The sequence below is a fragment of the Megalops cyprinoides genome, chromosome 25, assembly GCF_013368585.1.
Source record: "Megalops cyprinoides isolate fMegCyp1 chromosome 25, fMegCyp1.pri, whole genome shotgun sequence".
NCBI classification, from domain to species: Eukaryota; Metazoa; Chordata; class Actinopteri; order Elopiformes; family Megalopidae; genus Megalops; species Megalops cyprinoides.
In genome coordinates, this window is record NC_050607.1 from 7,859,253 (window position 1) to 7,879,322 (window position 20,070).

The 20,070-nt window shown below is 44.2% G+C and overlaps 2 protein-coding genes across 3 annotated transcripts in view; one reads left to right on the forward strand and one right to left on the reverse strand.

Moving 5' to 3' along the window:
• LOC118771668 (USP6 N-terminal-like protein) overlaps positions 1–6,604 on the reverse strand; it is a 41,544-nt gene extending 34,940 nt beyond the window's left edge. The window contains exons 1-2 of the mRNA XM_036519675.1: positions 6,480–6,604; positions 3,078–3,178 (exon numbers count right to left, since the gene is read on the reverse strand). Of these exons, the coding sequence (XP_036375568.1) occupies positions 3,078–3,081 (4 nt within the window). The 5' untranslated portion in view covers positions 3,082–3,178; positions 6,480–6,604. The remainder of the gene's footprint in view (positions 1–3,077; positions 3,179–6,479) is intronic.
• A 3,532-nt stretch (positions 6,605–10,136) lies between these two features.
• Positions 10,137–17,315, forward strand: LOC118771756 (proline and serine-rich protein 2-like). 2 transcript variants are annotated; one of them, XM_036519773.1, is made up of 4 exons: positions 10,137–10,449; positions 11,264–11,485; positions 12,860–13,136; positions 13,465–17,315. In XM_036519773.1, the coding sequence occupies exons 2-4, from the start codon at positions 11,384–11,386 to the stop codon at positions 15,120–15,122; spliced, it is 2,037 nt and encodes a 678-aa protein (XP_036375666.1). In that variant the 5' UTR covers positions 10,137–10,449; positions 11,264–11,383; the 3' UTR covers positions 15,123–17,315. The 2 variants fall into 2 exon arrangements, with proteins under 2 accessions (XP_036375666.1, XP_036375667.1); XM_036519774.1 differs by lacking the exon at positions 10,137–10,449 and adding an exon at positions 10,847–11,128.
• The last annotated feature ends 2,755 nt before the right edge of the window (positions 17,316–20,070 follow it).

Here is a 20,070-nt window from a genome sequence, read left to right on the forward strand (position 1 = left end):
CATTGCAAACTTTTAGAAAAACATTCATCCTGTACTTCTAAACATACAAAATGGTGAATCAACAAGCTCTGATTAATATCCACACAAACTCTCTCACACACACTCAAGTTCTGCATAACAAGCTATAGTAAAAGTTCGCTGCAAATGGCATAAGTTTAGTATGGAGCACTGCTTGCTATGGGCTTACTGTCAGACCAGCTGCGTGTCTCGCTGCTGCAAATAGAAAATTCATGATGCTATTATGGGCCAAGGAAATCACTGGTACTCTGCTGTACGCCGCTGTACGAAATGCTATCTGTGACATACACAAAGCAAGATAGTGACTACATCTCCAAAATACAAAACTGGTGACAAATTTGACCTCAATTACTGCAGCATTGGTGTTTATTATTATTATTATTATTAATTATTATTATTATAGTAAACCAGGTTATTTTTTTCCAAGTTTGATGCTGTAAAGTATTGTCTCTTAATTGCTTTGGCAATGAAGTGCATCCCTAACCCCTGCTCACCCCTCCTGAGCCTGTAGAGTTCGCCTGAATCACCCCACCTGGTCCAGCCACACTACACCATTCATTCATGCATTATTCAGCCAACAGCAGCAGGATCTGCAGGCCTTCTGCTCTGGCCTCATATACACATGCATTTAAAAGAGTTATTAAAAGCAGCAAAATGAGCTCCTAAACTCAGTGTGTAGGGCATTTTCGTTGCAGACATATGAAGCAGCTGCCTACAGTGGCATTTTGATATAGATGTGATCGATTACCCTAGGAAGAAGACCTCATTTCTGTACACGGGCCCTAAAATGAGGCAAAGCAAGCTGGCCAGACAGCATCATTAGTATGGTTCTGACACACAGTAAGCGAGCACTGAAAGTGGCACATCTGGGCCCTAGCAGTAGATGTGTCCAGAGGGTAGACGTGACATTCTTAACCCTAACTCCAATCCCAACCATAACAATAACTTAATCAGTATAGACTGCAGTGTTAAATCATATAAGCCAAGTGCACGGCTCCAAGATGTTGTTGACATATCTGCCCGCTTTAATTCTGGGAACATTTGCTTTTTGGGAGACTGCTTTTTCAGACAGATCTTTCGCTGCTATCTGCTGTCAGCTTCTCTTTGTGAAACACGTGTGACACTGAGGCGGAGGCTGCTCGTTTCCGCTTCCCTGTGCCTGCATCCAGGAGGTTCTCGGTTCTCCCGTCCTGTGTGCCACGGACACAACTCGCCCACCTGTAATTAATGTCACCTCATTACTGTGCAAATCTCCCGCACCACAGGCAATCGGGTAATTAGGCCTATTAGCTCAAGATGTCAACAACTTGAAAATCACGGGGAGGGTGCATTTTTAAGACGGGAAGATGACAATGCAAGTTAGGACATCACAGACTCTGGGGTAACAGATCACAGTTGTGTCTGCAGCAAGCAGCTTCGGGCGCTGTTTTTCAACACAGCTTGTAGCCATTTGGCTCCAAAATCTCGACCAGTAGTGTTTTGCACAATACAATTTGACTGTATGCATAATCGAACACCATCGCCAGTCACATCCGTTTAAATAAGCACGCTGCTTGAAAGCAATAAAGCAATAAAATTTCCTTCAGGTTCTGATTCCTGCCACTCAGAACAATCCTCCCAGATGCATTCATCCTGGTGGTGGTCCCACTGTAGCTGCTGAACCTTTAATCAGTCAGGAAAGCACACAGATGTGCATTTCAGTTGGGTTTTGTTGAGGGTTGTGTTGTGTAATTCTGTGTCCTTCCAATGACACCCATTTCAGCCTGACGTCATGCATTTTTAAACACGTTTCATTTAAAAGTTAATGAGCACGTTCTTGAGAAACGGCTGCTTGCAATTACATCTCCTCAGTGACCACAGCCAAAGGCAGAGAAGTGAGGCAGAATTCTGCCATGATCTGGTTCACAAGAAATTTTGATTTACAGCTTGATCTGTCTTAAATAAGTCAGCAGTGATCTGTTATAAGTGATCTACAAGAATCTTCTGTGATCTGGTTTATATGAATCAACAGGTTGCTGCTGGAGAGTTACAGCTACTGGCTGAGTAGCCATGATACATAAATGCGACAAAAACCATCACGTTCTGAAATGTCAATTCATCAATGTATGCTAACCTTCTCAGTGTGTCTTCTCAGAGGGTCGGAAATTAAAGAAGAAAATACTCGCATTTATGCATGCAGCACAATCCTTATCTCTCCATGCTTTAAAATGCATTTCCAACAGCTCTGACACCATGCTGCCATCCTGACCAAAATAAGACCATGTAGTTAGTATTTCCTTCACCTGTCACTCCTCACGTGTTCCAGAGTCTTTGGCCGCCATGCTGAGAGGTGATCCTGGAGTGTAGGGTGTTACAGTTTACACTTCTGCTACAGCAAGGAGCCCCCCTTTACAGCACTGAGTCTTCTGCTGTAGTCGGCTAATGGAGCATGAGGCCACGCCATTCGTCACCTTTACAACGTGCTCCGCCCACTGGTGTGATGTGTGGACCACTTCCCCTTTGCTAGCATACAGTCACAGTCAAAAGTTTGGACACACTACTCATAGAAGGGTTTTTCTTTATTTTAACTATTTTCCACATTTTACAATAACAGTAAAGAAATTATGAACTATGAAGTCACACACATGGAACTATGCAATTGCCGTCTTTTTAGATTCTTCAAAGTAGCCAAAAAGTATTTTTTAAAAAGAAAACTTTTTTGGAAAAAAAAAAATCATACATAGGCATCACCTTCACTATTTATATTTGACTGAAAAATTTCAAGCATTTAAGCATAAGTGTTCATATGAAAATGTCTTTGAACGCATGATTCCCATTATCTTAATCAGGTTTGCCCAAACTTTTGACTGATACTGTACCTCACCAAGTTCATGGAAGGCTAGTGCTGCGGCCCAGAATTCTGTCCACTGCCAAGCAGGTAGGCCGCACTGAGACCACACCTGCTGCATGCCCCTGAGACAGCTCCACTACACCCACCACACAGGAGAGGGGAGTCAACTCCTCCCACCAAACACATGCAATGTATGAGCAGGTGAGAGCATGTAAAGACAGGTACTCACTCATGATGGGGTGCTGGGGGAGGTGTGGAGGCGGGGGACAGGTGAGGTTTCAGACAGGTGAGGTCAGTCTCCACAGGCCAGCTCCTAGTGGTACTCATGACCTGCGAATCACACAGCTTACATTAGACCACACCCCTTCACCAATCACACAGTTTACATTAAATCACACCCCCTCACCTCACAGTTGTACATTAAACCACACCCCCTCACAAATCACATAGATTACACAAAACCATAGCCCCACAAATCACACATAAACATATATACACATGACCTTAAAACAAACACACACTTGTTCAAAAACCTAAATGTTCTAACACATTTAAAACACGTGCACACACATAGGTGTAAATGGAACGACACCAGGGTAAGAAAGTGGAAATTTATCAGGGGATTTGTTGTGTTTTTTTGCTTTCTAAGGACACAGCAAAGTATAGGACTGAAATTCTGACACTTTCATTGCCACCAGAGATGAGTGGTCCAATCACAGAGCTCTCGGAAGAGCAGAATGGGTCAGAAAATTTTCCGCCCCGAGGTAAATGGCAGTCTTTTAATCACAGGTTTGGTGGGCATTGTGCAGCACTACATAATGACTGTAATTGGACGATTTCCGCACAGATGCACAGGCTGGAAACGATGGAAACGATGCATTCATGAGGCTGCGACTGAAGTCCAGCACTAAAACCGTGAGGACCACATGGTCACCTTAGTTGTCAACAAGGAGCATTTGTGCACCGATGCCCAAATGAAAGTTTATGTGCCGTTACACTAACATCTAAACATTTTCATAAATCAGTTTCATGATATGAGTTCCTCATCACTCTGGGGTGAGCCTCTGATTATATGGTCTTTTGTGCTGGAAGTCGCTCTAGATAAGAGCGTCTGCCAAATGAATGTGATGTAATGTGATGTAGTGTGTAACATCAGGCTCTGTGGTGGGTGTGGCACTGCTGGTCATGCGGGGTGTGATTCTGGCTGGGTGGTGAGTGCGTCTCTGAGGAGAGGGGAGGCCAGGCTGAGAGAGAGAGAGAGAGAGAGAGAGAGAGAGAGAGAGAGACTAAGGAGTCCTGTTTTGTAAAATTTAGCAGCGGTGTTTTGTGTTGTACATTACTGAAAATTCATCAGACTGTGTGCTTTTGAAGGTGCCACACACCACATCAACATGAGGCGAAGAACCAAAGCCAACATAAACACAGGGCAGAAGAGCCAGGCAGGCCCGGCCATTTCCGATGCCACCTCTCCGTCTCTGGAAGAGCTTTGTTTTTTTCCCCCCACCGTTTTTATTTTTTATGGCGGCGCTACTGTTCTTCTCTCCACATGAGCATGTGCTGGGTGACCCTCGTTACGGCAGGGTCAGTCCTTTTCCTCCGGGTGGCCCTGATTGCTGCAGGGTCAATCTGTTTCCTCCCTGCCAGAGACAAAGAGATCTCCCGCCCATGCATTGTGAGCGATCAGAAACCCCACCCGCCAGACTACAAAAACCATAAACTCCACCTCCCTTGAAATGGCTCTGTCCCCTCTAAAGTACAGACATGACCCACAACACAAACCTGACACTGCTCTTCACATGCATTCTACAAAAACCCCACACTGTACTACTATACAACCTTCTCCCCTTCTAAACTAGATCCCACCCAATCAAGAAGACCAGGTTCACACTACATACAAATGCTGCCCATTCAACCAGTCAGGGTCTACACATCAAAAGCGCAAAGTCAACTCTAGCTACACTGTCAGCTCCTTATTCATATCACTTCACTCTCCTCCAGAATCTCCCTTTTGCCTTTGTCAGAACAATATGTTCACCCCTACAACACGTAACCAGCAAACCTACAGGCCCATATCAGCTCCCATAAATACAGACTCATACTACCTCTGTAAACACAGACAGACCCATACCTCCCCCTTAAATACAGACAGAATCATATCTTCCCCCTTAAGCACAGACTTCTATCGCCCCTTAAATAGAGAATCACACATCAGTCCCTCAAACACATAACCGGAAAACGTCAAAACTCATCCCACATAAGCACTCAACCCACTCCCATGTTAATGCCTTTTCTCAGGGTTCTGTATTCATTATCATGCCTTTAAACGAGTGCCTGTGTGCAGGTTCAGTCCAAGACCTGAGGATGAGCCCTCTGACTGAGCTTCACTGGATTGGACATGCCACTGTGACATGCAGAGAACTGAACTTTGCTGACATGGACACAGCACTGTGTGCGCCCATTCATCGTCATTCAGAGAGGACTCCACACCACCATACACCTCCCAGCAGCCTCTGCAGTTACTCCAACAGTCCTACAGTGGTACAGTGCTGTGATTACTGACACCAGAAAGGCTCAAAGCCTTCTGACAAGTGAGCTTCCCCTCAGTGGATGTCTTTGCTAGGGGGTGTCTCCCTCATAGGAGTCTCTCCTTCAAAAGGATGTCTCTCCCCAAGAGGTCTCTCTCCTCAGTTCAGAATATTATATTGTCATTAAGATACTGACAAAACAGTGACACAGTAAGTCTGTGTCACGAGGTGCAACACTGTTAAATCATCAAAACAAATGTCTTATTTACTGCTCTAAATGTCAGCATTTAACAAATATTACTTGCCGTTATATATTTAATCAATAAGAAGCGCAACCTAACGTCTGAAAAACAGCTTTTCTTGCACGAGAGTGGTTATTACAGCGGCTGTGCTCTCAAGCGTAGTTACAGAAACGCAACACTCGGCGAAATTGTAACGCACACTCACATTTTGAAGACAGTGGAGGACACTGCGAATGCTGATATTCAAAAACACAACATACACTGTTGTCGCAGCTATAATAACAAGCTGGCCAAACACACCAAGAGAGCATTATATCAAACAACCAGGGGCGAGACTAGTGGAAAAAAACACATTTCCCCAGGCGACTGATAAACCTCGAGTTTTCAAACCCAACGGCCAAAGTATTCGATTCAGGGTTTACGAGTGGATCACCTGCTATCAATTAGAGTCAGAGTAATCAATCTCGTGTTGACGCAAATTGATTGGCAGGATCGCGTCACCAATCAGAACCGCTACACGGTGGTTTGTAGCCAATCGGCGGCCTCGGTATGATTTGCTGTAAATCTAATCTGCGGCTCTGCTGTCAGTAAGTAAACATGAGTAGACTTGACTTCAACGGGTTTTTGTAAATAGAAACAATAAAGTTCGGATCAGCCCTAGAATAATCACGAAGGTATACAAAACTTCTTATTAGTGATAATCTATTCACTAATATTTCACATATTTCCAGGGTCACTATCGGCACATTCAGAACGGACGTAGCTCATGGGTTTCTGTAGCTACTTTTGCTGGACCAGTGGCTGATATATATCTAGAAACTTAAGCGCGTCTAAAAACAATGAAGATAAAGCTGGTGGGTTTACCTTGTTTAAACGCGCCTTGTTCGTCTTGTTGGCATTGCAGCGTGTTCCCGGACGAGTTTGTTAGGAAACTGCACATTGTCGCGCACCAGGAAGTTGGCGCTCTCCGTACAGAACAGGAGCGCTTCTCAAACTTAACTCATGGAAACCCTGTAGGGCACAGTGAAATCGATCCAACTCAGGTAGAGATGCGCCGCTAGCCGGCGCTCACGTTGGATGTGAGACCAAGTCGCGTTGCTAGGTTTAGATTGCGTTACCGAAAATGACAGAAACGAATTTTAGACACCGATTAAATTTAAGGTTTTTAAATTTAGGTCAAGCTAGATTAACTTTTGACTGTAGTTTACAGTGTGAGCCACATATCCGGCAATCAGATACGGAAAAATAAAAGGAATTATTTCCTTATGCTGTGAATGATTATCACAGACGGGTTCCTGTAACTTCAGACATGTCAGCACAAAAAGAACACACGCAGGTTAAGAAACTGCTGCAACGTATACTGAAGAACGTCATCAGTAAAAGAAATATCATGCAAGTCTCCAATGCAGTGTGTTATTGTGAATGCGTTATGGTTGTTCCCCCCAACCCCCCCCCCCCCCCCCCCCCCCCCCCCAATTCTCCTAGCATAAAAGGCCTCCATAATAGACAAATTTAGGAATCGTTGCACCGTTTGTTTTTAGGAAAACGTCAGTCCATTCAGTTCTGTACATAAACAGCAACATTACACAATCTAAATAAATGTCGTCATACTTTCCCATTTCTTCGCACGTTCATCTGCTCCTGCTTTGGCAAGCTGCTTGTTAGCTAGTTATGTAACTCCCTCTCCCTCACATAACTGATTTTTATCAGCGGTGAAAGGTGTAGCTGAGAGCAGCTCAGTCGGAGTTTTATGGGAACGCGCACCGATGTTATTCTCATGTTTTGGCATTATTTCGTGCATCGTTCCGCGATAAGACAATAATCAAATGCTGAGGCAGTCAGTGGAGGAAGTAATCATTTACAGATCCTGTCATGCCTTTTGAGAGGACAGAAGGAGCCAGAAGGGGAGGACAATAGGAAGTGACATATTCCAGCAGCCCTGAAAGAAGCCAGCAGAGCCACATACTAATTACTTCAGCTTTCTCATATCAGCCTGTCTGCTGCCTCCTGATGTACTGTTTCACGTTTGACTTGCGAGTGCAAACAGGGCTTAAGACAGAGGGCGTTCAGCCACAGTAGGCTACAGCGCCATCTGCAGGATTTCAATGTGTTTTTATTGCAGTGTCTTCTTGCCACTCATTTTGTCCCTCTGAGAACACCTGACATTTTCCTGTATAATTGCAGAACTGAAACAAAAGAAGAACTATAACAGGGCAAAACTAGATATTTGAAACGTGCTTGCATGTGAAATATATGTACTGCAGTATGACTGAGAGGCACTGTGTGTCCCAACAGCACCGCTTGCTTCATTTGTACTACACAGCCCAAGTAAGGGCATCACCCCCACTTGAAGAGGTACACTTTTCTCACTTTGAGAAGCATATCAGTGCCCACTGATATTATGATGTCAGGTTATTATTTGGCGCTATTTTTATGCATTTTCCCAAATAAGTGGAACATTAACCCCGCAATGTATTTAACAGGATTTACCCAAGCTACACAAATAACATAACAGATCAAAGTGTTTCATTTTAACTGGAGTCCATTTTCAGTGGTGTGGAAAAAAAAACAGCAGGTTTCACTATGTAGAGGCAATATGTTGCCAAAAAGAGGTCTGCAAAGGTTGTCACATGAGCTGATTCCTCTTCCCCCTTTCCCAACTGGGGGTAAAGAAGGGCAGATAATGGTGCCCGGGAGCAGAATATCAAACCATGGAAATGTCTCTTATGCCTGAACTTTGCTTACCCCCACAGTGTCAACGACCGCACTAAAGACAGTAGTTTATCAACAGAATGTCACTGAATGGAACCTAATGAACCAGCAGAAGTGCCTCAGCAATAGATTATTTATTCATGAAATCACACATACAAAAGTGGGAATAATTTCAGTTTTATGCTTATAGTCTGACATTTTAACATTTAATTTTTGTCTATGATACAGAGCTCAACACTTACCATTTCCCTCAAGGGAACCCAGGAAAGGACCACAAAATAGCATCGAAATGCTTCAAAACACGCAGCTTAATTATATATTTGCATTACCTCTCTCAAATTTCAAAATCTGACTTTTAGGATTCATGTTAAAAACATTATAATACTCCAGCGACGGTTGAAGGATCCCATTGCTTTTATGTCCGAACCCAATAGGAATATGTTCAGTTCCAAGCATACACCACTAGATGGCAAATACACATAACTTTTGAGCTGTCTGACGGCGTTGGTGCTGAATGGAGCTCAATAAAAAACAAACCACCAACACCAGAGAATTACATTAATGGACGTTACTATAAAGGGTTGTGATAGTTGGGCAGGATACCTATAAGGTCTGTACCTATACCTATATGCTGCATTCGGAAATGCATTATAATGTCCATGCTGTTCATCTACGAAAAATACTGTGTGGGTTCGGCAAAAATGATTTAAATAGGCAACAAAGCAGAAATTATTGCAATAAGTCAGAAACAAATGCGCATATCATTCATCAGTGCCATCCCCTCTTATTTATAGGAATAAATTGTTTTCCGTTATGAATAATTCATTAGGTTTATCGACAGATTGCATTACAGGGATTCTAGTGATACAGTATTAGATAAATGCTGATACGGTGCTGTGTTCGAAAAGTGAAAATCTAAAGCAACAGTATTCGTAAATGATATATAAATGGAGAATAAGAGGGATACCACGTTAAACCTTTTCTCTATGTTTTTCTAAAACAGCTACATAACACTGCTTTGAAGCATTTGCTTGTTCGAGAGCAATTATTTGGCGCAGGTGTACTGCGAATATGCATTTACTTAATCACCTGTATCCACCATCAGCCTATCCAGACATAGTTAAGAGCAGAGCTATGCACTCACCTTATAATATGCGATAAATCAAGATATATCTACCTTGCAATCTACGTATCCGTAGAAGACATACTTGTGTTGATTTTCTTTGCAGTGCTTGACAAACAAAGTCATGGTGTGATCTTCAGTAATATTTCACACACCTGGAATAAAAAGGATATTTATCCGTCAGAGACAGAAGCGGTTACATTCTAAATAATGGAAATACTGATTTTAAGCATTCTTAATAGCTTGAAACATCTCAGCAATCAGAAAAGGATAATGCTTTACAACTATACAGTAAAAATATGCGTGAAACTCTCAGAGTACTAATGCTAAAACCTAGCTAAATCTAGCGAATGAATCCTTCATTACACCATTTTTATTATTTTTTGTCATATGTAAGAAAAGTATGTGACAAACCAAGTTTTATAATAAAGCAATTTGGACAGAGGTGTTTTGAGCGAGGTCCATGCATGCTATTGGAATAAACCTAGGTAAGTCACACGATGTCTACACGTTGGCTGACATTAAATTTCTTTTAAACCTGTTTTTCCCCTGCAGCACGTGGTATAAATGCCCCCACATTCACATGGTGCAATAATTCATCTTCCTCGTGGTAAGGACAGATATTATGCCTTGTTTATACATCTTCATAAACAGGGGGCTGTAAAGATCTTTCGTCGATGCAATCCGTCTTTACACGTCGGGAAAAAGGGGTTCGATGAGCTCGAGGGTCTAAATCCCCAGTTAGGCGAGGGAGTAGACGCAACTCTGCGCTTGCGTTGAAGAAACGAAGTAAGATGTTTTGCTTCCCTCCGAGTGGCACTCACTCTCAGATGAGGAATGGAATTCAAACACCGGTACAGTGTTACAGCGATCGGGCGGTGTAAATCAGTTTAGCTCCAAGTGTCATTTGTTTCCTACTTTTGTATGGAATGTAGTTATTTATAATAAATAAAATGCATTTGTGGAATTGGAACCTTTTGCAACTGGTCTACATAACAGGTAAATTAATTTTATTATATTTTGTTATTGTTGTTTTAACGTTTGTAGATAACTATTTTGCTTTTTTTCCGCTCATGTTGGATCACGTAATCACAATAAGTAAATAAGCCCGAACAGGAAAATGTTGCTTTTATTGGATGGTTTGTTCATGGCACAGATCTTTGCATAAACAACTTTAATAGCAATGTATCTTTATAGCTGAAGAAGTCGCATTGACTCAAAGATGCACACTAGTTTGTTAAAGTTACAGCGATGATTGCCCCAACAAGGAAGAATTTGCTAACATATCTGAGCCAGTATAACTCGTCTGTCGGGGCTTAGACAGGGGTTTTTGGAGAGATAGCGTGCCAATCCCTTCAGAGTCAGAGAAGAATGCGAAAACCAACGCACCTCCGTAACAATGATAAATGACAGCCATAGTAGGCTACAAGCTGAGTCTCTGCGATGCTAATTTGCGTAATTTAAGTAACTTGGCGTAAGAAAATCAGACAGACAGACAGACACACACGTGTTTTGACGATGTGGGGGTGTTGTCTTAATCAGATCCGGTTGTTTGGTCAACAGCATAACTAGCTCAGTCACACATCTGAAAACGCAGGTCTTCAGAGTCTTCTCAACAGCTGCGGATGAAATAAAGGCTGATAATATGCGCAAGATAACGACCTTTTATTCTATTAATGTAAATGTATTTCGCTCCATTCCGTTCTGTGTGCTATTGACAATTGAGAAGAATTTTGAATAGCTTTCTTCACAAAGTCATCGACGAACTGAACAACTTTATGCAGAAGGATATTAATTAATGTCTCCTTTTCAGTCCTGCGTTTTGGAGAACATATGAAATGAGGCTATGCTATGAAAACGCAGAAGCCCGTCTCGGGAAGCACGGATTCTCAGAGCTGAAATTCTCACAACCCCCTGCTTCCTCCGCTCACTGATGATGGATTTCCAAGTGCCGCCCGAGCCAGGGCTCCATTATGGTGCTAATGGCAGTCAGGAAGGCTCGAGAAGAAACTCACAAAACCTCAACAGGCCCTCAGTAAGTAGTGTTCAGTGAATTATTAGTTTATTACCTGTATACAAAATGTCCTTTGGCCAGCTGAAGCCTAGTTGTCCATCAGACTTTTCCTCCACAAGAATTACTGACTTACATTCATACACACTGTATTATAAGTATGCTGGTACAGAGACGTAGTTGCATCTGAAGTGTATACTTGGAGCAGGTGTTACAGTTCAGTGTTATTGAAAAGATATAGTAGCTTTGGAAGTGTCCCAGAGGCAAAGTAAAGGAAAAGGAAAACTTTGAGTCCGTGATCACTGTAATCTTTTCACAGTGATTTAGAATGTCACTTGAAGGTAGCCAGATTGATTAAGAGAAAATGAATGGTTTGTGTTACAGGCAGAGGCATGAAGCTGTGTGTGTGTGTGTGTGTGTGTGTGTGTGTGTGTGTACAGTATTTCATGAAGTCAAACCGGCTTAGCCTCCAGATCCTGTGACATGGCTCAGAGTCCCAGAGGAGAAATACTCAGAGGAAGGGGGTGTCTGTCAAGCTTTCCCTGTACTATCAGCATAATCAGGAGTTTGAAAGAGGACATCCGAGACAGCATCTCCCACTGAACAGATGCTTGGTGTCTGAAATTAATAGCCAGCTTTTCAGTTGAGCACTTATTATGTTTCAAGGAATGTTCTAAAAACTAAGATGGAATGTTCTCTCGCTGTTGCTGTGACATATGTCTTTTTTGCTGGGTTGGTCTGACAGCAAAGGGTTAGAATTAAAGATAAGAGAGACAGTTAAAGGTTAAAGAATTCTGGAAGATGCCACAGGGCAGGGACATTTTATTCAAGAGAGGGACCTTCTCTGGAAGAAGAAGAAAAAAAAAAACTAAAGAATTATGTTTGGTTGAACATCCGATGTCAGACTCTACATGGGTGTTATTGTGTAAACACTTTCTCTGGAGTTGATTTTCAAACTGCTGATTTTCCCAGGCAATATGAAACCAGTTTCAACTGCCAGTTGACATACATGTTAAATGACAATCAGGTATCAAGAAAGCAAAGTACTATTCATTTCAATGAGAGCAACACAGATTGCATTACATTATTGGCATTTAGCAGACACTCTTATCCAGAGTGACTTAAATAGGTTACAAATTTTCCATGTTATCCATTTATACAGCTGGATATTTACTGAGGCAACTGTGGGTTAAGTACCTTGCCCAAGCGTATAGCAGCAGTACCCCAGTGGGGAATCAAACCAGCAACCTTTCGGTTACAAGCCCTGCTCCTCACCACTATGCTACACCACTGCCCCGCGCTAATTACACTTGACATATAAATAGAACAGAATTTACCTGCCCATCACCAGCGCCTGACCTCTGACCCATGCGGCACGTGCGGTGTCGCCCCCTGCAGGAGGACGAGGCGCTGCGGTTCTTGAGCCGGGAGGAGATGGAGTGCATCCTGTTCTTCGACGAGACCATCGAGTCCCTGGACGACAACGCGGAGGATCTGGATCAGACGCTGTCCTCCGCGAGCAGCACCCCGGTGGAGGACTCCCCTGCCACGCCCAGCCCCGTCCCCACACCCCACAGAACCCCCAGCCCCAAGGAGCAGGACATCATCGACCTGGTCCGAACGCAGCCTGTCCCGGTCGAGCCCAGAGAAGTTCAGTTCAACCCAACCATGCCGGGTATGGAAGCAAAACGCCTGCAGCACGGGAGACTGGGCAGTGCTGAGGAATATCTATTAATAACATGCTAATATACTAGTAATAATTATACACAATTCAGTTAATGTGATGATTCACTTGCTATACTTCCCTGAATTGTATTTTAGGATTAGCAGTCTAGTCGTCTATGGATTCATTCACTTCACAACAGATTGGATATTGTTCATTGAATTAGTTTGAATTTCCTTGAATTCAGTGATTTGTACAGTAGCTTTGGTATTCATGACCATCATGTTCACATTGAAGGTTATTTTTATGTAACCGGTTGACTTAAATCTTTTTTGTTCAGATTTTCGGAGCATGGCTGTGAACCCAGAGACACATTTTGAGATGAAGGCGAGACGTGACCCGATGGAGAACTTCCCCTCCGAATATCACTTCCCCTCCCCTCCCAACCCCAGTGTCCTCAACGAGGAGGGCCCCTCCCCGAGCCACGCCCAGTACCACCCTGCTGGCTCTGTCCCCACCCCTGTCCTCATCGCCCAAAAAATCGCCGAGCACCAGGGGGGTGGGTGTCCCCTATTGCCCTCCGCCCTCTTACTGGGTCGGAGAAGGAGCCTAGAAATAAGCACACCCCCTCCTGATTATCCAATCAAACAAGGCCCTCCCACTATGGCAAAGCCCACCCGTTACCCTGACAACATCAGCCTCATGATGGCTCAGAGAGACCACAGCCACGCCGGTGCCAAAGTGTCCACCGACACTCACGACCGCAAAGCCTGGGTGCTGGCCAACCTGGCAGCTGGGCCTCGCTCTCCAGAGTCCAAGAGGGCACCCGCGCGAAACATCCCCACCCGCAGCGTGTCATTCCGCGACCCGGCGCCGGAGAAGTCCAGGATGGAGGCGCTGTCCAAATTGGGTCTGACCCGGGACCGAACCTTTTCCAGCAACTTCGGGTCCCGCTCCAGAGTGATCAATCCGTCGCTGCTGTCCAGAACCAAGACAGAGCCCCTAAACCGCCCTGCCCATCTGGGAAGCAAGGAAGTCCTGTCCACCATCCAGGCAGAGGGCTCTGCCAGTGAATTCAACAGCTATGGAGGAAAGAGCAAAGTAGTGACCCCCTCCTGTCTTACAGCTGCAAAGACAGACACAAGCACTCGACGTGCAAGCAATGAGGACACTGCCTCCAGCATTGCACCACCTGCCTCACACACTGATAGCACCTCAAGCAACTTCAACAACAATGCAGAAAGGAGCAAAGTAGAGACCACCTCACCGACCACAGCAGCAAAGGTGGACACAAGCACTCACCATATGAGCAATGATCACTTGGCACCCAGCGCACCACCAAATCTCTCACACACTGATAGCGCCTCAAACGACTTCAACAGCTACGGAGGCAAGACAAAAACCATGACAACTTCGCCAGCAGAGAAATACGAGCCGTCCTCTCACCTCACCAGTATCTGTGAAGGCAGGACCAGCACTGTGCCGCCAGCCATAGGGAGCGCAGCAACACAGATGGAGGTTGACACCAGTGAATTCAACAGCTACGGAGGAAAATCCAAAGTGGTGACCCCCGCGCGAGCACTCACGGCCCAGACGGAGCCCACCGCTGACAGCTCCATCTCCCATGACAACGCATCCAAAGCGGCGACGGCCTCACCATCACCAGGACCTAAGGCTGACGCTGCTCCAAAGGATGTCAACAACCATAGCAACAACACCACAGCGGTGACATCATCGCTGTCAAAGCCCGGGGTCTCTGTGACCGGAGGGTCAGCCAGGCTGACTGCTACCACGCCCCGCCCGTCCCACCCAGAAGGGTCCCTGGGCTCCCAGGTGGCCACCACGGTCCCTGCCTTCCTGGAGGTGCGTCGGAGGTCCGTCTCCAAACCGGCGTTCTTCCACCAGGGGATCACAGTGCAGTTCTCAGGCCGAGGGGCCACCGATGAATCCCGCAGGGAGGCCCTGCGGAAACTGGGCCTTCTGAGGGACACGCCCTGACCCCACCCCTCAACTGCCTGTCCCGTTGGCTCGAAAACATCCTGAAACATCCTGCCTCCCCACCTCCTGAAGGATGCATCCAGACCCCATCCTCTCTCCCACTGCCCTCAAAACGTCCTCACCCTGCCTCTTAATTTTGTCGCTTCTGTTGGTTTAACTCTTTCAGTAACAAACGAGAAAGACTATTCACTCCAGGAGGTCTGTCCGTTTGTCTGGAGAGATGCTTCTGGGAACACGAGGGGAGAAACCTGCTGATCTGCATGCTTGTCACCATGGTGATTGCTGACAAGCGTCAACCCCTGTACCTGTAAAAACTTTAAACATAGCTATCCTTGCCATCATAACTATTCCTTTCTGAAGTGGTCAATTCATACCATGCCGGCAAAAGGGGTAGTTCAACCTCAGGAGACCTGGCTAGTTTGTCGACCAAACAACTTGGTTGTATGTACAAAATAGAAGTGACCTCATCAGGTAATGCAAAGCTTGATGGGTAAGAGACACATCTTTGATGAGAAGACCTGGAGTTTGATTCCTGTCTTTGCAATGCTCTGTGCTGTAGGGCATGTGCTCTCTCTACTTCCTCGAAAGATTACTGTGATTACAGGAACAAATTACAAGCCGCTGCTGTTTGCTATTGTAAATGGGAATTGCAGTAAGCAAATACTGATAACTGAGCAGAGACACATCAAGCTGTGAACTGACTGTTTTGTCTCATGGCCAGTGACTTGTCTAATATTCCGTCCCCCCCCTCCTGTGGGCAGAACCACCTTTTGGTGGACGATGTTCTAAATAAGCACGGGTTCTGTCTGATCTATCATATAAGGGCTCTCAGAACTTGCAGGGCAGTTTTTACTCTTATAGTAACTGTGGGATTCAATGTTTACAATCTGTGTGTATGTTACAGTTTATATTGTTACATATATTTGCATATCAGCACACGTAATCTATCCCTGAACATAAAAGGGAACATTGAATGTTCTTTATTCAAGTATTCAGTAGGTGAAAGTGTCATTCAGTAAGGCAGACAGTAACCCAAATTTAGATCTGTTACTCAGGTGCTTAAGATGTGTTTAGATGACCTAAATGTCAAAAAACACCACTCAAGATTCAGCATTTAAACCCTTTTTTGTGTAGCCTCTTTTTAGTGAAGGCTACTGGATCATTTAAGAAAAGAATTTAGGTATTTCATATTAATTCACTTGAGGAAACATCTTAATGATTGTAGGTTAAAGAAAGCCATTATTTACAAGTTGAATCTGGTTCTGATCGACCAGGGGAATGTCATTTCGGGCCAGCTACGCAACTGACAAAATGGTATTTTTAACTTCACTTTCAAGGAATCACCTCCCACACAAAACCATAAACTAGAGTCTGGTTTCTACAAAGAGAATGATGTGCTTTACGCTGATTCAGGGCAGAGGCAAGCATGTGTTCTCCTAAACGTGATGATGACTGTTATTGTGAATGGCTACAATAACGTTAATACACAATAATGTACATACATGCGTAACAAAGCGTAAAATTTGAGCCTGACAGAACCTCATGGTCCTTTGGTGGTTGTTATTTCCTTTTACATACATGTTGTACCCCTGTTTCATCCAGCAAACTTTACTGATCTTTACCATTATAGCCTGTCCCATTCTCAACAGTACTGGTGTGGAGCCCCTGTCTGTGTGGGTGAGTGTGTGAGTGCGAGTGTGTTTGTGGTTGCGTGTGAATGTATGTGTGCGTAAAAACGTGTAGTGTGTATCCGTTTTATGTTTTATGCTTTATTTTATGAAGCAGGACTCCGGTAGAGCGTAGTTAATCTACAGCAACTCTTGAAGTATACAAAACCCATACACGGCAGAGGTAGTTCTCCACGGACCAGAAAAGAGTGGGAACATTCAGTGTTCAGTGCTGAACATCTGTGCCTTCACCTCCTGCAAGCTCTGCTGAACACCACACACCATAACATCTTTGTAACATCTTTAATCTGCCGGAGTGTGAGTGCAAAGCATGTTGGGAAGATCAACTGTGAAAGCTGTTTACATTCACCTTATATACCATGTAATGTTCACACAGCATTGCGGTAGGCAACGGAAGCACTGCAATAGCGTCTTGACAATATGTTCAGGTAGGATTCAGAATGTGAACTGTTTTACTGTGTCTCACATTATGTGGAAATGACATTTTATACTCTGTCAGTTTAAACAAGACAATAAATATTTGTTATATTCAATTTCTTTTGTCTTTGCTTCACTGAAATTGATGGTTGAGGGCATATACAATAATTAGGGCCATTTTGGTTAAATAATTGACAGGGTCTTTGATTATGTGAAAAAAACAAATGAATGAAAAAACCCCTGGATAGACCTACAAATATCCAATATCAGTACGCAGTAAGATAGTTTGGGTTTAGAGGTTCCATTTCAGAATGAAACCAACACTCTCTGTTAACTATGATTATAGCTATCTATTCCTATAGCTAGTCAGCTTGTTAACTAAATGCTTGGCATTGTTTTGACCATATAAAGTTCATAACAGTGTGTTAGCTAGTGTAACACTGCTCACTGTTCTATCAAGCCATGCAGCATAAATCACAGAACAAAATGTGGTTCTGCCCCAAACATACTGCACACATGCAGGGCCTCAGAGAACCTGAAGGACCTGGGCGGCCTGAGAAAGGGTGGAGCTGTGTCTTTATTCCTGTGTGTTTGATTGGAGGTTTAGGGTTGTAAAGTCAAAGGAGCCTCCTGCCCACCTCATCTCTCCACTGAGAGAAACAGGTGTCTTTTTTTTTTGCAACACAGGTGTTTCTTTTCACATCCCATTTCTTGTGCTGGACCAATGGCAGGGGTTCAAAGCCTTGGCCCCTCCCACTCTCACCCGTACTCAGAGGTGACTTGTGCGTAAACACAACTGCGTGTCAGCAGTGACAGGTTCTGCTGAAAAGGAAAAATGTTATCTAAAGATCAAATGACCCGTTTGTGACACCCAGAGGACAATGTTGTACAGTCTGACGAAATATTAAGAATCACGCCGATGGTGTGTATTGTGCAAACACATTGTTGGAGCCACCAATACTTGGGTAAGAGGTCAAAATGAAATTCTGCCTCTTCTGCCCATTTCAGATCACAGGGCTCTAAGTGGGTGTGTTCAGCCTCCTTCATCTGACACTCCTCAGTAGATTGACCATGAAGGAGTTCGGATATATTGGATTGTATGCTGAGCCAAAACAGTGGCGTTTTCAGTTGCTCTGGATCTCATGGAAAAGTGTTGTAAGAGCCATAGGCTACATGTCCAATGCTGAAAGTGAAAGGGCGCTCATTAACACGTTTACCAATATTAGCAGAACATGTTCAGAAGTGTCTCAGTAGCAGATGATTACCCGTCATATTGACCAGCTCGGGTAGCAGCAAGCTGCTGCTTACTGGCACACAAAGCTGATTAGAACCTGCTCTGTTGAGGTGTCTCCCAGGAGTAACAAAGCCAGTGTGACCAGTCGAGTGCCACGGCGCAGGTAATGTATCCAGGGAGACACCTGCAGCTCAGCTTACCTGTAACCTGACACCTGTCACTATCTTCACGTTGTTGCCATAGCAGCACCACACATATTATCTTTTTTCCCCAGACCCTTTGGCTCTGTGTACAGTCTAATACAAATGACACAAGTCCCAAGACATCAAGACCTAAGGGCTGAACAGAACATATATTCAATACATTCAATCAAGTTTAATATCTCTGCTGTTTCGGAATTAATGTGAACAGTTGATGAGGTACAATTTTTCCTAACATTTTCAAAACAAAAAAAGTTTTGAAAAAAAAGTGTTTTTGTTTCTACTTAAAAGATACCGCTGACAAAAATGAATGTGTTTTTGTGTCCAGGGACTTTTTGCTGTATTAGGTTTACGCATGGAGAGGATTTTATTGCTTCTAGATTTTAGTACCACTGTACAGAATCCCTAAGGTGACAAGGAGAAAAAAAAATATCTTGTGGCCACAAAATAACTCGTAGGAACAAGATCCATAAGCTGCCAGTCAGACAGCAGCAGTGGTGTGACAGTCAGTGAGCATTCTGACAGAGCTGCGTACAGCATCTCGCCTGATAGAATTCACACTAATGGGTCTGAGAGCAGTCGGCCACCCTGGTTTGCATTTCCCACTCTCACTTTCCAGGAACACTTGCCATTCTTGCTCTGCTTTGGCTGTGAGAAGAGGTTAAAGTCCCTCCTGAAAACACTGTGCCGTATTCACTGCACACCACCTCGCTCCGCAAACACAGAGAATTCCCCGGCTGCAGTGCATTCTGGGTAGCTGCACACCGTGGAATGCTGAGCAGCAGCGCATTTAGAAATGTGGGGGAGGGAGGGACAGACGGAGAAAGGGAGAGGAAACGGGGGAGTTTGGGCCTTGTAATTACAGCCAGACAAACAGAACCGCCCAGGCCAAAGATGGCCTCACCCCAGTGGCACAGAATCCTCCCAGAGCAGCGCTGTCAGCTCACTGCCTGGCCATTTACTCACAAACTGACCAACCACAAAGTGCTTAAACAACAGCCATGTGACCATAATTAGTAGTTCTCCGATGAAAAACTAAAACAATCACAGCCAAGAACAATAAGATTATGGTTCACGCCAACCTGGCTTAATAACAAGAGGCGAAAACAGGTTAAAGTTATACACAGAAAAACTGCATAGTACAGAGAAGCATGAATCAGTTCCATCACTCAAATCTGTCATCACACATTGGGGCTGTAACACTTTGCGGTCCACCACAATGAAAGATTAGTGTTCTTAACCAGTCAGTAAGTGGATCGGCTCATTACCAAGCCGGCAGAGTAGAGTATTTCTGTTCATTCCCCGAACTGACCGAACTGAGATGGAACAGATCTGCTAGCTATGTCTTAATGACAGCACTTCATGGATTTCAGAAAACAGTTACAAATCTGAGGTACGAGGCCCTGAAA

Excerpts from the sequence above, each read along its gene's own strand:
- LOC118771756 (XM_036519773.1), top strand. The coding sequence starts at position 11,384 with ATGATGGATTTCCAAGTGCCGCCCGAGCCAGGGCTCCATTATGGTGCT. Across the intron at positions 11,486-12,859 it reads AAAACCTCAACAGGCCCTCA|GAGGACGAGGCGCTGCGGTT; the intron begins GTAAGTAGTGTT and ends CGCCCCCTGCAG. Across the intron at positions 13,137-13,464 it reads GTTCAACCCAACCATGCCGG|ATTTTCGGAGCATGGCTGTG; the intron begins GTATGGAAGCAA and ends TTTTTTGTTCAG.